Source organism: Schistocerca americana, chromosome 3 (genome assembly GCF_021461395.2).
Source record: "Schistocerca americana isolate TAMUIC-IGC-003095 chromosome 3, iqSchAmer2.1, whole genome shotgun sequence".
NCBI classification, from domain to species: Eukaryota; Metazoa; Arthropoda; class Insecta; order Orthoptera; family Acrididae; genus Schistocerca; species Schistocerca americana.
The window spans coordinates 181,776,415-181,794,793 of NC_060121.1; the positions used below are offsets into that span (position 1 = coordinate 181,776,415).

The window sequence follows — 18,379 nt, forward strand, 5'->3', positions numbered from 1 at the left end:
CCAATCTCTGAATAACAGGTTTAGGTGGAATCTTTAGTGCAGAGTAATACTGGAACTGTATATTTTCGTAATACGCGGAAAATTTAAAACATCAGTTATGGCATGTTAGCTTCAAAGGTGGTGGCCTCTTCAAACATTAATCAGTGGAGAGAAAGAAAGTTGTGTTACGATATACACTACACACAGCTAAATTATCGATATAGCGACTAATCGATTGAATACTGAGTATAGAAAGTAAAATTTTTGTGTGTCTTTATTTGACCCATTGGCGCTATAGTTGTCATCCTTGCAGTACAACAAGGAATATATTAAAATAGCCTTAAATTAATTTCACACTCAGTATTACAGATGGGCACCAGATTTAAACATGAATGTTTCTACATTGAATATTTGTGGAAGTTTGTTACTTCCGTGTGTCTTTTCTACCGTTGCAAATAACAGGTAGGAGGCGCAAAACGAACACGGTTGTCGCCATCACTGTATGAGAATGGTGGAAAGTACCACTCCCCGCTCCAAACTGTGAGGCAGAATGTGCGCACTCCTTATCCCCTGAGCGCCAGGATCGAGAAGAGATAGGTCACTGTAAAGTAACGTAGACTCGACAGAGGAGCCACACACATTACCACACTGGCATTTAATGTAAAACCTAGTCTTGCTGTCTGAAATGTTTATGGTAAGTACAATATTTCATGCGCAAAACACATGTCAGAAGTAATGTTACTTAAAATTCGTCTTGATTGCAAATTCTTTTTTATTCATATGACCGGTTTCGGTTCATTCAGAACCATCTTCAGATCTGATATTTCAGTTACAGGAGTAACCCGTCCAAATCCAGCAACTTTCACATGCTACGTCACATGACGCAGATGTGACGTAGCATGTGAAAGTTTCTGGATTTGGACGGGTTACTCCTGTAACTGAAATATCAGATCTGAAGATGGTTCTGAATGAACCGAAACCGGTCATATGAATAAAAAAAAATTTGCAACCAAGACGGATTTTAAGTAACATTATAAAATCACTGATTGCCGTTATCCCATAAGACATTATGTCTGTTTTTGCAAACATGTCAGAAGTGTTTCATTCCGAAAACTTTTCTCGGATGGGGACGGGCCAAAAATTTCGTTATTTCAAAACATCGATATTTTTGCTCGATATTGTCGATGGCTTGATATTTTTTGCCTCGATACTGTATTTGCCTTTTATTTGCCTGTATATATCGATATTCATGAAAATATGCCCATCTCCGCGTCTGACGACCCTCGCCGGTGCCATTGTGAACACCGACTTTCGTCAGCCTGTGATAAGGCTCTCGTGAAAACCTGTCACTGGAACACTGCGCCAAACAGCGCTGCGTTGCATTGCCGCCACACAGCCAAACGAATGGACGTCTGCGCGCCATTTATACGCACTGAACAAGCTACCAATGGAGTTCATGGCCATAACCAGACGGCCGACGTGGTGCTCCGCTCGCCCCCCCCCCCCCCCCCTCCCCGTCCTCCCCCGCCCCACCGCCACCCGCCCCTACCCCAGAGCATCCGTCGTGATTGTAAGACCACCACTTGCACCCATAGGTCCACAGGTGGAGGCACCATATTAGTCCGGCTGCCTTTCAGTCCTATCCAGACAGAACGCGGCCTGGCGTTGCGGCTCAGGCCGCCACGGGAGTTCGAGGCGCACAGCGGCAGAGGACGCCACGTAGCATCGTGCCTTAGCTACTGCTGTCGCTGCGTCAGCTGTCACACTGTGCAAGCGGCCGACATCTCGTTAGCAGCTAGGATGTGTGGCGCGATGCGACGGAAGTGCCTCCCGCCACTGCTGCCTCTGCTGTCAGTATGAGAACACAGTACTTAAATGAGCCAGCAGGTGCACACGGCCGCCTGCTGTTGTGGCGGATCCGTATTCCGAGACACCTCGCCGTGTGCCCCAGCGGTAGGCTGGATTCCGCGGCGTGAGATCCGCCCGATGTCTCAACGATGTATGGGGCCAACGAACTTGTGACGTCACACTAGTCGGCTTCCGCCACACTTCGCAGGGCCCACGGGAAATCAATACGTAATTGCAGTACAACAGAGATAGTGCCGGCCAGAGTGGCCGAGCGGTTCTAGGTGCTATAGTCTGGAACCGCGCGGCCGCTACGGTCGCAGGTTCGAATCCTACCTCGGGCATGGATGTGTGTGGTGTCCTTAGGTTAGTTAGGTTTAAGTAGTTCTAAGTTCTAGGGGACTGACGACCTCAGAAGTTTTCTGATAGTGCTCAGAGCCATTTTTTGAACTTATGTCTGCTGAAGTTATTTTATTGGTCTTGAAGCAGCCGCTGAGCTAAGACATTTTCCTTTATTATTGTGTATTACTTCCGTAGAAACCATGGTCAAGGGCCAGCCGGAGTGGCCGAGGGGTTCTAGGCGCTGCAGTCTGGAACCGCGCGACAGCTACGGTCACAGGTTCGAATCTGCCTTGGGCATAGATGTGTGTGATGTCCTTAGGTTAGTTAGGTTTAAGTAGTTCTAGGGCACGGATGACCTCAGATGTTAAGTCCCATAGTGCTTAGAGCCATTTGAACCATTTGAACTATGGTCAAGGTTTAAAATAAACGTAATTTAGTGCATCTGTGGGCTGTTTTTCATTCGAGACTATTTCGTAACGGTGGCTGTTGTCGCTGCCGTGATGAAAATAATGCAATACGTAACCGAAAAGCTACCCACTAAAGGTCTTAAATTTCTCGTGTGCTGTCGAAAGCTTACATGTATTTCAATCCGCAGTCAAGAATTATTAAACTTTTCTGGAATAGTTACTCGCTCTGCGCTGAAAACGGGTACTGCCACTCCTAAAACCTGCAGTGTCGCGTGCTATGACGTACGCGCGAAGGCCTGCTTTTCTCGTGGGCCTCGAACGATTTGAGCGAGCCGTGGCTCTAGGCCATAGACAGCGTTCTGCCTGGTCAGGCTTTCAAGATAAGACGGCACTGAGCGGAACTGCACTGCAGTAGAACTTTCATTCCATAGCCCGCACCAGAACTATGCGACACGACACGACACGATCATATATTGTTGTATGTTTCAGAACGCACTACCCGGCAGCAAAACTTCGCGGCGCAGCACTGCGTGGCAAATTTGACCAACTGACGAACTATGGCGCGCCGTGCAACGTCGCGCAGTATTGTCGATAGTGCGTTACAGAAAGTATCGCGACACAGTTCGTCAGAGTGGTAGCTCTTTTGAAGTGCGAAACGAAATTTTGTTTACCAAAATGGCGTTAGACGAGGTAAAGTTAATTGTATGTATAAGTGGATAACCACAATCATACGATATGATCTTCAAAATAAACATTGTATGAATAATACCAGCAAAAGCAACGTTTGTAAAGAAATAGCCAAGGAACTTGAGTAAACATAACGTACGAATACCTGCCAATTACAATTTTAATATTATGGAAAGAACGATTATATCTTTATTTTTTTATAACTGAATGCTTTTTTAAAATTTCTTACTACTTCTTTTCTCATCGGCGACGTTCCCTATTTACCGAGTGGTTTTGCCACACCAAACTACCTTGCAGGGAACTGAAATAATCTTTTTAATCTATCCCGTATCTAGATAGCGTTGTTTACTAAATTGCCTTCTATATGAGGAAGATCTGGTAATTGTATCTCTTCAGCGACTTCAATGTCAAACAACACTGTATCGTGTCTGAGAAAATTTTGCAGGGCATTAGGGGAAAGAAACACGTTCTCTACATGTTCCTGATTGAGACAGATCTTGCGATAGTAAATCCTGTTTTTTCGCCACGATATTCCAAAATTGTTTTATGAAACTCTTCCGGTTCTCCCACGTCTGTAACCATATAGTTTTTTGGTTTGGTTATTTAATTGTCAACCACAATAAGGTCTCATAAAATGGTTTTTAATGGAAAATTTTGTCTCCAACAATAACGTGAGACAGTTGAACTCTCGTGGACGGTAATTTGTTTAGTCTGGTGAGGTAAATGTCTTTGTTTCCAGTTTTGTTGCTGAAGATGGCAGTGTAAAAATCTCAGCATCGCTGTTCTTTCGAAGGTCACCAACGTACACTTACCATATATTACGCACTGTAAAACGCTACGGACTATAAGACGCACCTTAATTTTTAGCAATTTCTTTAAATAACATTTTCACCATTTTTATAATTAGATTGCAAAGCCAGACTGAAAAGAAATTCTTAGTTTATAAAACCGAACTGATCTTTAAAATTCCTGAAAATCGTCACCTTAACTTTCTTCTTCCTCTACGTCATCATCGTTGTCCTCTTCACATATAAGATGTTCTTCACTGTAAGTTTTCACTGCCTTCGAGGGCGTTACTTATGCCGCACCTCTTGAAAGATTGAACAATAACATCTCCTCTCACTCTACACCACGACCGTTCTATCCACTAACTCATTTGTTTGATTGTAGGTCGTTTAAAACTTCCTTTCTACGTTAATTCATGTTGGTTTTGATCCGTCATCCATTTGTTCCATTCCTCTCTCATATACACTCTAAATCTTTTTTTTTTTTTTAATCAAGACGCCAATGAGTTGCAATTGCGAACTAAGTCCTCCCGAATAACAGTAATCTCTGTATTACGTTGTCGCAATTTCGCTTTCAAGAAATTTTTTAAATGACTACTATACTGATCTAGCACAGAAAGAGACCTCTTCTTCAATAAAGCACTTTTACTCCTGCCCCACACTCCCTTAATCCATTATTTCATATCAGCTTCGTACATCCAATCCTTGTCACGTACGTGTAAAACACCTGGAGGCATTTCAGAAGGTTTTTCGCCGTTTTCCGCCTCAAAATGATCATTTGATTAAATTAAGTACCGTCAGCACAACATGAAAGGGCAACATTTTAGTGCATTTTTTCGTGCCAATTTCATTTTATAGTTGCAGTTTTAGCACCTTTCTTGGTAAAAGTGCTGTTACTCGCCACAACAAATGTCAGGGTAGTTTCGTACATATTTGCTGTTTGTTTTAGTTCCACACTGGTTTCTTTCGATATTGCCCAAGAAAAAGGGGGAAAGGAAATATTTTCTCTTCATACTTTTGTGGGATTTTCTTAGATATTTTGGTTTTAGTTCGCTTGCAAAGTCCATGACGAACCAATGCCACCCTTAAAGTCTGTTAAGTTCCACCTAGCGCTACCTTACGGTCGTGTGTTTGATTCTTTTTTGTATTAATTCCAATGTCATTTTGACGGCATCCTTGAATACATTGCAGTGCGTCATCTTCTAGTTTCGGCCATTTTGCATTTAGTCCTCTATTTGTACATTTAATCTTCCTCATTTTTTTCATTTCTCCCTTACTAGCCCCCTAATCGGATCTGCTATTACATTCAATCTATAGCCCAGATAATATGAATATCTTTTACTTTTTTCCATTACGAAACTAGCTCCTAATAAAAATATTGTACTGATATCGAGAAGACAAATCACTTCCAACTTAAGTTCAGTGAAGACGTAGACTGCAATGACGCATCTTAGTCAAGACAGTGTTCTTGGATTGTGATGGCGGCGCGGGAGAGAGACAGTGTTAGCAAGCTTGGGAACGCCTCCAACTCATGTTCGTCACATCGGTGCACTGCTGATGCCAGTTGAATGCAATGTTGCCAGATAGAGAGAGGTATCCGGCGGCATCGAATATGTGACCATTTTTAAGACTGGTGGGAATTTTAAATGAAACACTGGACATTTTTATAGTATAAGGCGCACCAGAAATTTGGAGGCAAATTTTTCGAAGAAGAAAATGTTTCTTATAATCTTCAAAATACTTTATAGAAATTTATAGTCTCTTTCCAGAACCTAACAAAGAAATTATTATCACATCCAAGACACTTTCGGCCGTTTTTCTCGGATATTGCGCAACTACTTACAACACTATTTGCTACTTATCTCGCGCCGCTGCTGTTCATGTGCGGTATATTGAATAGAAGCACGCCGTACCGCGCCGCTCAGTGCGGTCTCAACTTCACTGTCCAGCGCTGCGGAAGATACCGACAGCTCCGGTCCAGCCATTATCGGCAGCCGCCACAGACCCGCGGCGTCGACGCCAGGGTGCGCTCACCAGACGAGATGATCCTAATTTGAATAACTTGCAGATCGGCTCTTCAATCACGGAAGATACGCTTGGCCCCCATTCTCAGTTATTCACTGTTATGACCAGCAGGACTGGGGCTTATACGTCAGAAGTCCCCTCCACAGCCGGACGGCTGTAGAGTTGCAGCAGTGCCGGTGGCAGCTTGTAGAAACTTGTTGAATTTGCCAGAGCATACTGCAACTTAACACATCTGGTCTTCCACCGATATCCGTAATACAGATGGAGTGGCCTAAATCTGAGAATGAGCTTGAGGAGGACAAAGGGTTTATATCAGGCCATGACGCTATCTCCCCCACTGAATGTGTTCTCGTTTTCTGAATTTGTCAGAGCTCTCTGCTGCACTATACTTTAACTTCAGAATTTCAGAGCATTCCTTTGTACGATGTCTGTACCATAATAAGAGTTTTTACGACATCTTTAAATGACTAAATTCAGTCACCTTAAGGTAGAGCGTTCTTTTTCTCTGCACTGTTGTCAAAGTTCTTGGATTCCCTCTTGCAGAGTCTGATGAAAGGAGCTCCCAGCTTCTTTGTACTTCGGGCTTCTCGTGTTGACACTTGGCTACGACAGCATTGCATAGCCGGCAGACACGCCCCATCTAGCAACGTCTCCGTTAGCTTGTCACAAAAATTTATTCCTGCGCTTATTTGGTATTCTATTGTGTTACAATTCCTTTTATTGTAAAGGATAACTGAAAATGTGTAACGTACAATGGTAATTTTTGATACTTTTTTCTAATAATTTTAGAAAAGTGCAAATATTGCATCATTTGAATTTTTATTTTTTTTACATACATTCTTATACATGACAATTTGTAATTAAGATAGTGATTACAAAAGACATGGCTATTTAATGCACAGCGATACACCTAGAAGACTTACAGATAATGTAAAAGGAATTTTAATTTTTTTACTTGTTTTATATGTGATATATGAATCCCCTTGGTCACACGGACAACATCAAAGCGGTAAACCGTTTCACAACATGAATTCTGAAGTATATACGAGTCACCAACAAGACAGAATTAGCAATGCGCATTTTGAGTTCTGGGATGATTTTCAGCAAAAGAAGGACATACACAATGTCTTACATGTATCCGCATAAAAAGAATTTCATGCGAGTCACGTCTGGAGACATATGCTGTGAGAGTCGATGTCCACTACGAAAAACTCGTAGATGTTGATTTAAAACTATGGAAACCTCCACAACGCAGTACATCTTGTTCTAGTCTTATGACATATCAACAATCGTTTAATTACAACACGCAGAATGCCTTCCGTACGGAATTCGCTATTGCCACACACGACACAGAACTTTTCTCGTGTACGTCATCATGCATGCTTCGGAATCAAGTTCACTGCGTTTGTTCAACGATCGTAGCTTCGACCTCACTTTTACATTATGTGTAATTCTTACAGATGTATCACTTTGCATTAAATACAGTAATAGCCAATATTTACTATCAAAAACACTCTTGATCACAAATTATTTACTCCGGTGACCGGTTTCGACCACAACTGTGGTCATCTTCAGACCAATGAGGAAGAACTTCTTTCTCCTAATTTACCAACAGCAGATCAACGAGGAAGAATCTCCTTCCGGTGATTTGCCACCACAAGGAGTTTCTTCCTCATTGGTCTGAAGATGACCACATTTGTAGTCCAAACCGGTTACCGAAATAAATAAATATACTACTGGCCATTAAAATTGCTACACCAAGAAGAAATGCAGATGATAAACGGGTATTCATTGGACAAATACATTATACTAGAACTGACATGTGATTACATTTTCACGTATTTGGATGCATAGATCCTGAGAAATCAGTACCCAGAAGAACCACCTCTGGCCGTAATAACGGTCTTGATTCGCCTGGGCATTGAGTCAAACAGAGCTTGGATGGCGTGTTCAGGTTCAGCTGCCCATGCAGCTTCAACACGATACCACAGTTCCTCAAGAGTAGTGACTGGCGTATTGTGACGAGCCAGTTGCTCGGCCACCATTGACCAGACGTTTTCAGTTGGTGAGAGATCTGGAGAATGTGCTGGCCAGGGCAGCAGTCGAACATTTTCTGTATCCAGAAAGGCCCGTACAGGACCTTCAACATGCGGTCGTGCATTATCCTGCTGAAATGTAGGGTTTCGCAGGGATCGAATGAAGGGTAGAGCCACGGGTCGTAACACATCTGAAATGTAACGTCCACTGTTCAAAGTGCCGTCAATGCGAACAAGAGGTGACCGAGACGTGTAACCAAAGGCACCCCATATCATCACCCAGGGTGATACGCCACTATGGCGATGACGAATACATGCTTCCAATGTGCATTCGCCGTTATGTTGCCAACACGGATGCGACCATCATGATGCTGTAAAAAGAAGCTGGATTCATCCGAAAAAATGATTTTTTGCCATTCGTCCACCCAGGTTCGTCGTTGAGTACACCATTGCGGGCGCTCCTGTCTGTGATGCAGCGTCAAGGGTAACCGCAGCCACGGTCTCCGAGCTGATAGTCCATACTGCTGCAAACGTCGTCGAACTGTTCGTGCAGATGGTTGTTCTCTTGTAAACGTCCCCATCTATTGACTCAGGAATCGAGACGTGGCTGCACGATCCGATGCAGCCATGCGGATAAGATGCCTGTCATCTCGACTGCTAGTCATACGATGCCGTTGCGATCCAGCACGGCGTTCCGTATTACCCTCCTGAACCCACCGATTCCATATTCCGCTAACAGCCATTGGATCTCGACCAACGCGAGCAGCAATGTCGCGATATGATTAACCGCAATCGCAATAGGCTACAATCCGACCTTTATCAAAGCCGGAAACGTGTTGGTACGCATTTATCCTCCTTACACAAGGCATCACAACAACGTTTCACCAGGCAACGCCGGTGAACTGCTGTTTGTGTATGAGAAATCGGTTGGAAACTTTCCTCATGTCAGCAAGTTGTAGGTGTCGCCACCGGCGCCAACCTTGTGTGAATGCTCTGAAAAGCTAATCATTTGCATATCACATCATCTTCTTCCTGTCGGTTAAATTTCGTCTGTAGCACGTCATCTTCGTGGTGTAGCAATTTTAATGGCCAGTAGTGTAATTTGTGATCAAGACTTTTTTATAGTAAATATTAGTAATACAGTTGATCTATGGTTGCTCACACAATGTATTTAACAGTAATAGTCGTTTGTTATCGCTACACTCATTATGAATTGTCCTGCATATTTGGTAAGTGCCCTCGTCTGGCGAGCAGTGTGGTGTTGGAGGAATCGTCAGGTAAGCCGCTGCCAAAGGTGAAGGCACAGAGGGGGCACAATAACTGACCGAAAGAAAGAAAGAAAGAAATATGGTTTAAACCTGGAGACGTACTTGAGTTTTCCTACCCTCGTGTTGCTATCTCCCGTGTAATAGAAGAAGCCTTTCTATCAGCTCTTGATTGAAATCGCACGCTGGTTTCACATCGTCTCTTCTACAGTATTTATCGTTAACATGGTTTATGTGGCAATAGTACGCTTCGTTCACAGAGTTGATGCCTTTGCAGATCTCTAATGTTCAACAGTGCAGTTCTTGCTGCTTCTTCCTTAAGGTATTGCAGGGTCTTCAAGGTCGGCGAGCCGACAGTGAAGTAGATAAGCTGTTTGACCGATAGCTGCTCACTTCTTCCGAGTGAAGAGTGGAACGAGATGCGACGGTAAAGAAAGCAAGAACGTGGTGATGGGGCAACGGGGATGGTAAGTATTTTACTTGCCTCTCCAGCCAGCAGTTCTGATACTCCCGAGTTTTGATTAGGACGATCTACTGTGTAAATAAAAAAGAATTCAGGAACAAGCCTTCTGTAAATGACGAATTATATTGCGGGAGTTGTTAGTTGTTGCACCTATAGACAGATATACTCTATTCGTATAAATTGAATCTTCGCGCCCGCATCTCGTAGTCGTGCGGTAGCGTTCTCGCTTCCCACGCCCGGGTTCCCGGGTTCGATTCCCGGCGGGGTCAGGGATTTTCTCTGCCTCGTGATGGCTGGGTGTTGTGTGATGTCCTTAGGTTAGTTAGGTTGAAGTAGTTCTAAGTTCTAGGGGACTGATGACCATAGATGTTAAGTCCCATAGTGCTCAGAGCCATTTGAGCCATTTGAATCTTCGCGTGAATAAACGTATGCCTTGTCGTTAGTCGTCTTATCAATAGAATACGACACTACTGTTGAACTTGACTACAATGACATAATCAGTGAGTTTGTTTCGGTCAGAGGTAGCAACTGTCAAGTAAAATTATAATAAAACCGCTATTCCTGGAAAGGGATACATTTTCAATTCTACCCCGTTTTCCTTCTGTTTCTAATCAATAATTTATGAGGAGCAAATGAAATCTCTTCATATTAAAATCGATGTACAGTAGCTGCTGTGAACATAAGATATCGATTTTGTTTTAATTTGGTTTTTCTATAAAGTTTGTGCTATTTGTAATTTATTTACTACAATGATACATTTAAATTGTTGTGTGCAATATTTTTCATCACTATAGATGATTTGAGTAACAGAGGTTTCGTCGTAAGTGTCTCTGGGGTTTCCGATGATGCCTAGATGAAAACTACAAGACGTAAATGTAAAATGACGGACGCTAGTGGATGACGTATATCTCTGAATTTCGATTCCTGGTATGTCCCAGAGTTTGGCTGCAGAGTGCACCAGGTGTTGTAGTACCACCTTTCTCCAATATCATTTCTCACGTAGCACAAACGTTTTTATATGTAATAGTGCAAGTGATTTATGCGGGTCAAAGGCTCATTATGACTGCCAGAGGCATATAATCTCTGATTCGTGAAATAAAGACTCTGCGGATAGAATGTGGGACGTTACGTGTACAATGGATTTATGTTTATTGAGAAATGCGAAGAGTAGGATCGCAGTGGAATTGAAAGTACCGGCTTTGATGAAAGCTGCCATCTTGAATACGGAATGAGATGTGATTAATTGTGAATTTCATCTCATACAAGAAGGCGCTGCGTACCGAAATGTGGCTAGGAAGATCATTTCTGGAAAAAATATAATTTCATGAATGGAAAACGTAGGTTCAGTTCTTTGGATAACTTGTCCGTTGCCTGTGGCTCGGAAAAATACTGGGTGTGTCGTAACTCGTAGATAACTTTGTGTCCTGGGAAATCAGTAGAGCCTATACCGCGGTCGGTGGCGGTGGTAAGTTCCTATGGGACGAAACTGCTAAGGTCATCGGTCTCTAGGCTTATTCACTACTTAATCTAAGTTAAACTAACACTAACGACAACACACACACCCATGCCCCAGGGAGGACTCGAACCTCCGAAGGGGGAGCCGCGCAAACCGTGGCAAGGCGCCGTAGACCGCACGGCTACCCCGTGCGGCCCGCGGTCGTTTATGCTCTATTTTACGAGATTAAATTCTGAACTTTATCGAAATTGATACACAACTTGGACAATGATTCCCATGCTACAGAGCGAGTACGTCATAGCACCCAAGACGGCTTCCCCACGGCGTACGATTGTGCCTCTGATCATTTTAAGAATTTTGAGTCGACGATCGCCAAAATTTTACAGAGCTACAGAGCTTTTATTCCAGGTGCTGATTTCGACAAAGAGCGTCAGACAGAGTATGATTATAAACTATAAAGTCTAATCATTTTGTTTTATAGACTGCAGAATTCAAAACAGTAGCGAAGTTTCTACCTGGATGTGCGAAGGATAATCGTATAAAAAATATTGGGGAAGAGCTTCTTTCGCACAAAAGCTTCCATTCAAGTAACTAGATATTATTTAGTCATAACAATTTAACTTCATTTTCAAGGGCAGAGAAGTTAGTGTCAGAATGTGTACACAGATAATGCCCTCCATACCGTCGCATAGAATGAGGCCTCGCCTGCAGATGTAGTCAACCTAGTCAACAGTTTTATCAAACGGGTTGCTGTCTTTGCACCTTGCAGGGCAGCAATGAACTGCACACACGCGTTCTTCAGCTCGTAGACTTTTCGCACATCAGGAACAGTGCCCACATTACCTCTAGATTTCCAAACTGTCGTAGAATTTACTACTGCAGTAGGGTATGAATTAGTACATTTTATTCTTAATACGGTATGCAACATACCATTCAAGATCTAACAATGGCAATTAAGTAATGCATAACCTGCAGATTAAGACGTTCTTTGAATAAAATGTGAAACAGTAATCTTTACGATGGTTTAGAAGCAATGTAACATTTTAGCCGCTTTAGGATTTTTGGGTTAAGCACATGCAGTGTAACTTCAAATATTGGAGAGATACTCTACCTTCTGGTCTTCCGTGCAGGGGTAGGGGAGAGCTGTGCAAAGTTGCCGTGGCGGGAAAATTGGCTATTGGAGTCCTGCAGGCTATGAGGTGCTATCATGGCGAGGGAAATGCTTCAAAGTATTATCCCTGCCGGCCCATTCAGCCAATTAAGTCTAACCTATTTGTTTTGCCACTTCTCAGAGGTGTAATAATTTTTGTGGATTTTTAGTTATCCTGTGGTAAGGTAAGTGGTCAGTTTGTTCATTGTGGAGACGGAATGTGTCTTACGTCTTTTTAATGAAATTGTGTTGGAAGCGTCATATCTTGACTCTATAATTCTTCTTTAGTTCTTGATATTTCGGTGATGCTATCTACATCTACATACATACTCCGCAATCCACCATACGGTGCGTGGCGGAGGGTACCTTCTCTCCCTGTTCCACTCCCAAACAGAACGAGGGAAAAATGACTGTCTATATGCCTCTGTACGAGCCCTAATCTCTCTTATCTTATCTTTGTGCTCTTTTCGCGAAATGAAAGTTGGCGACAGTAAAATTGTACTGCAGTGAGCCTCAAATGCTGGTTCTCTAAATTTCCTCAGTAGCGTTTCACGAAAAGAACGCCTCCTTTCCTCTAGAGACTCCCACCCAAGTTCCTGAAGCATTTCCGTAACACTCACGTGATCATCAAACCTACCAGTAACAAATCTAGCAGCCCGCCTCTGAATCGCTTCTATGTCCTCCCTCAATCCGACCTGATAGGGATCCCAAACGCTCGAGCAGTACTCAAGAATAGGTCGTAGTAGTGTTTCATAAGCGGTCTCCTTTACAGATGAACCACATCCTCCCAAAATTCTACCAATGAACCGAAGACGACTATCCGCCTTCACCACAACTGCCATTACATGCTTGTCCCACTTCATATCGCTCTGCAATGTTACGCCCAAATATTTAATCGACGTGACTGTGTCAAGCGCTACACTACTAATGGAGTATTCAAACATTACGGGATTCTTTTTTCCTATTCATCTGCATTAATTTACATTTATCTATATTTAGACTTAGCTGTCATTCTTTACACCAATCAAAAATCCTGTCCAAATCATCTTATGTCCTCCTACAGTCACTCAACGACGACACCTTCCCGTACACCACAGCATCATCAGCAAACAGCCGCACATTGCTATCCACCCTATCTAAAAGATCATTTATGTAGATAGAAAACAAAGCGGACCTACCACACTTCCCTGGGCCACTCCAGATGATACTCTCACCTCCGATGAACACTCACCATCGAGGAGGGTATACAGATTTTGTGTAATGGCTTCAATGCGGGTCAGATGGTCATGTCAGCGGTGGCCCCTAGCCGCATTGTGTAGGAAGAAAACGTAAAAGCAGCAGTCGACAGAATGGCTCCGGAGTCATACTTGCAGCATGTTCGTATAAGAGTGACCTAGAAGAGAGAGATAGAATAGAGAAAAAGTAAAGTGGAAAAAGGAAAAACGGAAAGTAGCCAAGAGATGAAAGACAGTAGCTAGAAAACATCGGAGAGCTGGAAACCCTAACCTAGTAGAGCTCTTTTTGATGACAAGAGAGTGCATGTACTGCGAAGAAAAATTTTCAGATACAAAGCTAAAAGAGCAGTAGATTTAATGCGAATTAAGCTCCCTCTGGTCCCACTAACTCTGTACAGGACGAACACAGTTTTACTTTTATTTGTTGGAAGTTTAAATAATTTTACTCTAATCATGGTTTACAATAAAATTAATCCGGTTCTTTGTTAAAATCGTTTTCATCCCTAATTTTTGAGTTTAAAACTAAGTGGCCACATTGCCTGCTGAAATCAGGGAAAGTTGTCACTTTGTGAAAATTTAACTGTTTTAAGTATTTAATTTGATTCTAAGGTAATTATATTCGATATTATACCATAAGATACTGAAGCGCCAAAGAAACTGGTATAGGAATGCGTATTCAAATGAAGAGATATGTAAATAGGCAGAATACGGATCTGCGGTCGACAACCCCTGTATAAGACAACAAGTGTCTGGCGCAGTTGTTAGATCAGTTACTGCTGCTAATGGGCAGGTTATCAAGATTTAAGTGAGTTTGAAGGGGATGTTGTGGTCGTCGATGGGACCTGCATCTCCGAGGTACCAATGAAGTGCGGATTTTCCCTTACGAACATTTCACGAGTGTACCGTGAATTCAGGAGTCCGGTAAAACATCAAATCTCCGACATCGCTGCGACCGGAGAAAGATCCTCCAAGAACGGGACCAACGACAACTGCAGAGTATTGTTCAACGTGACAGAAGTACAGTCCTTCCACAAATTGATGCAGATTTCAATGTTGGGCCGTCAACGAGTGTCGGCGTACGAACCATTCATCGAAACGTCATCGATATTGGCTTTCGGAGCCGAAGGCCCACCTGTACACCCTTGATGACTGCACGACACAAAGCTTTACGCCTCGCCTGGGCCCGTCAAGTCTGACGTTGGATTGTTGATTACTGGAAATATGTTGCCTGGTCGGACGAGTCTCGTTTCTACTGAGCGGATGGAAGTATACGGGTATGGAGATAACCTCATGAATCCAAGGAGCCTGCATGTGAGCAGGGGCTTTTCAAGGTGGTGGAGGCTCTGTAATGGTGTGGGGCGTGTGCAGTTGGAGTTTTATGAGACCCCTAATACGTCTAGATACGACTCTGATAGGTGACAAGTATGTAAGCATCCTATCTGCTCACCTGCATCCATTCGTGTTTATTGTGAATTCCGATGGACTTGGGCAATTCCAGCAGGACAATTCGACACTCTACACGTTCATATATGCTACAGACTGGCTCCACGAACACTCTTATCAGTTTAAACATTCCCGCTGCCAACCAAACTCCCCAGGCATGAACATTATTGAGCATATCTGGGATGCCTTGCAACGTGGTGTTCAGAAGAGATCTAAACACCCTCGTCATCTTACGGATTTATGGAGAGCCCATGCAGGAATCACGGTGCCAGTTCCCTCTAGCACTACTTCAGACATTAATGGAGCCCATACAACGTCGTGTTGCGGCACTTTTGCGTGCTCGCGGGGGCCCTCCACGATAATAGGCAGGTGTGCCAGTTTCTTTGGATCTTCACTGTGGTTGCAGACTATGCTATGGCCTTACAAACTAAGACTACCTTAGCCTGGATACTTTCACCGGCTTTCCCCTACTTGTGAGTAGTACTGTACTTCCCTATCACAAATGATTTATATTACAGAACTATAATATTTGCTAAAACTGCTCAGAAGCACTTAACAACGAACAATAAAAATTCCTAACCTATTAACACAAAATTGAAGCATTAGAAAGTTGCGATTAACACTGGGTTTATCTATCGTTCAAATATCTTGCCGTATGCACACTCTAACAGTTAAACAGTTTGGAGAAGAAAGGGAGAAAGAAAGACAAATACTGGATATAAACCTTGAAGATGAGGTTTGGCTATTGAGAAGGAACTAGGAGGTGTACGAAAAAAGTGGTCCTCTAACAGATACAATGAGAAATGGAAGGCTTACACTTCGTAGTCAGTTATGAAGAATATTTAACAAGTGGCTGGACTTGCTAACGTAACCGGTTCTGCAATGGGGAGATACGCTGTCTCCGCATTGAATCTACCCAACGGATTAACGACGAGGGGTTGGTGTATCAGCTAGCCTGGATATGGCCAGGGGGGGGGGGGGGGGGTGAATAGCAGACTGATGATCTACTTAAAGACATTATTCAGCACAAAACATAGCTGGACGTTGGAAGTACGTATATCTTCTTTCTTTTCAAATTATTGTTTACAAAATACGCGATTCCTCTCTCTCTCACTCAATTATATCCAGTTGTGCTTCGTTCTGTTTTATATTTACGACACATTATAATTTATTCAATATTTATGCACTGAGTACACTCCGGTGATATGACCCCAATCTAAATTTCTTTTTGTTACTTGAATGTAACATCTGACAAAACGGAGTGACGACTGTCACGTTGAACAGGTGCTCTGCACCTTTTTAATATTTTCAATACATCCTGTGTGTATTACTTACGGTCTTTATGAACCCAATGGTACTAAGTGACACAAAAAGAACTCCTGGTGCTAGGAGGGGTAGGAAACATCAACAGGTGTTGGGAATATCAGACGAAGACGTAGAAAACACTTATAAAATCATGGAAAAGGGACTAAAAGACAAGGATTTCAACAAGAAAACACAAAAAAGAGAAGAAAGAAAACAACAGAGAGGACACATGAAGAAGTATTGCGGAGCGAAAAAAGAAAAGAATATGGTGATATACAGGAGTTGTTTTATGTGGTCCTGTGTAGGTTACATTGGAGTAATAACAATAACCTCTGGACGGCGACGGTGCTGTAGCCGTCCAGCCAGGGCTGCGCGTTCTGCGGCTGCTGCCTGCTGCCGCACGCCCTCTGCCAGCACTCTCGCCGGCGGCACAGCAGCGCCGCCACCACAGCTGCGGCCGCTGCCAGCAACACCACGGTCACCACCACCACCACCAGCATCAGGGTCTGCAACATAGATCAAGCGTTCCCCGTACGGGACCTCCGCTAAACTCCAGCACATAGAGGTAAGCCGTCAGTTCCACAATGTGGCTACTTGCGCAGCACATACACTACGTAACCAAAAATCTTTGATCACTTATTAATAAGCTGTATGTCCATCCTTTGCCTTTATGACGACTTGAGCTCCGCTTGGAGCAGTTTTAATGGGTTGTCTTAATATCTCTGGAAAAATGACAGCCCATTCCTCCTCAAGCACAGAAACCAGAGAATGTAGTCAAGCTGGACACTGGGGTTTGGAGCAAAGTCAACGTGCTGACTCATTCCAGAGGTTTTTCCATTGGATGCGGGCTACGACTCGCTGCAGGCCAACCCAAATGAAGACTGTTATTGTCTACGAAACACTGCCTCAAAGATGCTGTTTAATAACTGTCTGGATTGTCCTGCTGATACAAACGATCACCGAGGTGTTCCTCTACTGTACGAAGTATAGAATCTTCTTCTTCTTCTATTTGATCAGACCCAGTAAACCGCACGCTGCTACAAGCTTCCTCTTCTATTGTATTCTGTCCATTGCTGCTATCCGCCATCCGTCCACATCTATTGATGTTTGGTTTAAATCTTCTTGGAGGATATCTCTCCAACGCTTCTTGGGTCTCCCTAGTTGTCTCTTTCCTGTAGAAGTGAAATCCATGAGCTTCCGAGGCCATCTGTGATTTTCCATCCGGGCCACATTCGTTTGGCTTTGACATTTCCTGCTATGTTGGGCTGCTGTCTTGTTCCTCAAGCTCTTGAGTGTGTCTGACCCTCCATTCCCTTGTGTCTGCATCCATAAACGGGCCGAAGATCTTCCGAAGCACTTTTCTCTCAAAAACGAGGTTACGGAAGTCCTGTTTCCTGATACTCCACGTCTCACAGCCATATAGAACAACACGCTGCGTCAGGGTTTTGTACAATCGAATCTTGGAGGGATATCTGAACCGAAGCAGTTGTGCCGGGCTGTGGTGAGATCGGTTTCCTGCTTGTATTCTGACATTGATCTCTGCTTCACATGACGAGTTCTCAGTGAAAAGTGCCCCTAGGTATTTAAATTCATGCATTCCCTTGTAGGACTGGTCTCCCACTTGCAGCGATTGAAGATGACCAACAGTCTCACAATGACCACGCGTCACAACGAGGTACTCTGTCTTGGTTTCGTTTCTGTTTGGCCCAAATATGCTGGCAGCCTCCTTTAGTGCTCTGGTCATTTGCTCCAACTCCTCTTCTGACCCAGAAAGTAAACAGATGTCGTCTGCATAGGCTAAGTATGCCAGTCTCTTTCCTTCGATTTCAATCGCTTCGTTCTCTTGGAAGGTCTCGCGAACGATCTTCGCGAGGGCAAAGTTGAACAGGATAGGGGACAACCCATCTCCTCGCCGGAGTCCTGTCACAATTTAAAATTCCTCAGTTACGCAATTTC

The 18,379-nt window shown here is 43.4% G+C and overlaps 1 protein-coding gene across 1 annotated transcript in view; it reads right to left on the reverse strand.

Annotated features, from left to right (window-relative positions):
- LOC124605959 overlaps positions 1 to 16,938 on the reverse strand; it is a 42,780-nt gene extending 25,842 nt beyond the window's left edge. The window contains exon 1 of the mRNA XM_047137922.1: positions 16,754 to 16,938. Within this exon, the coding sequence (XP_046993878.1) occupies positions 16,754 to 16,938 (185 nt within the window). The remainder of the gene's footprint in view (positions 1 to 16,753) is intronic.
- Between the last annotated feature and the right edge of the window lie 1,441 nt (positions 16,939 to 18,379).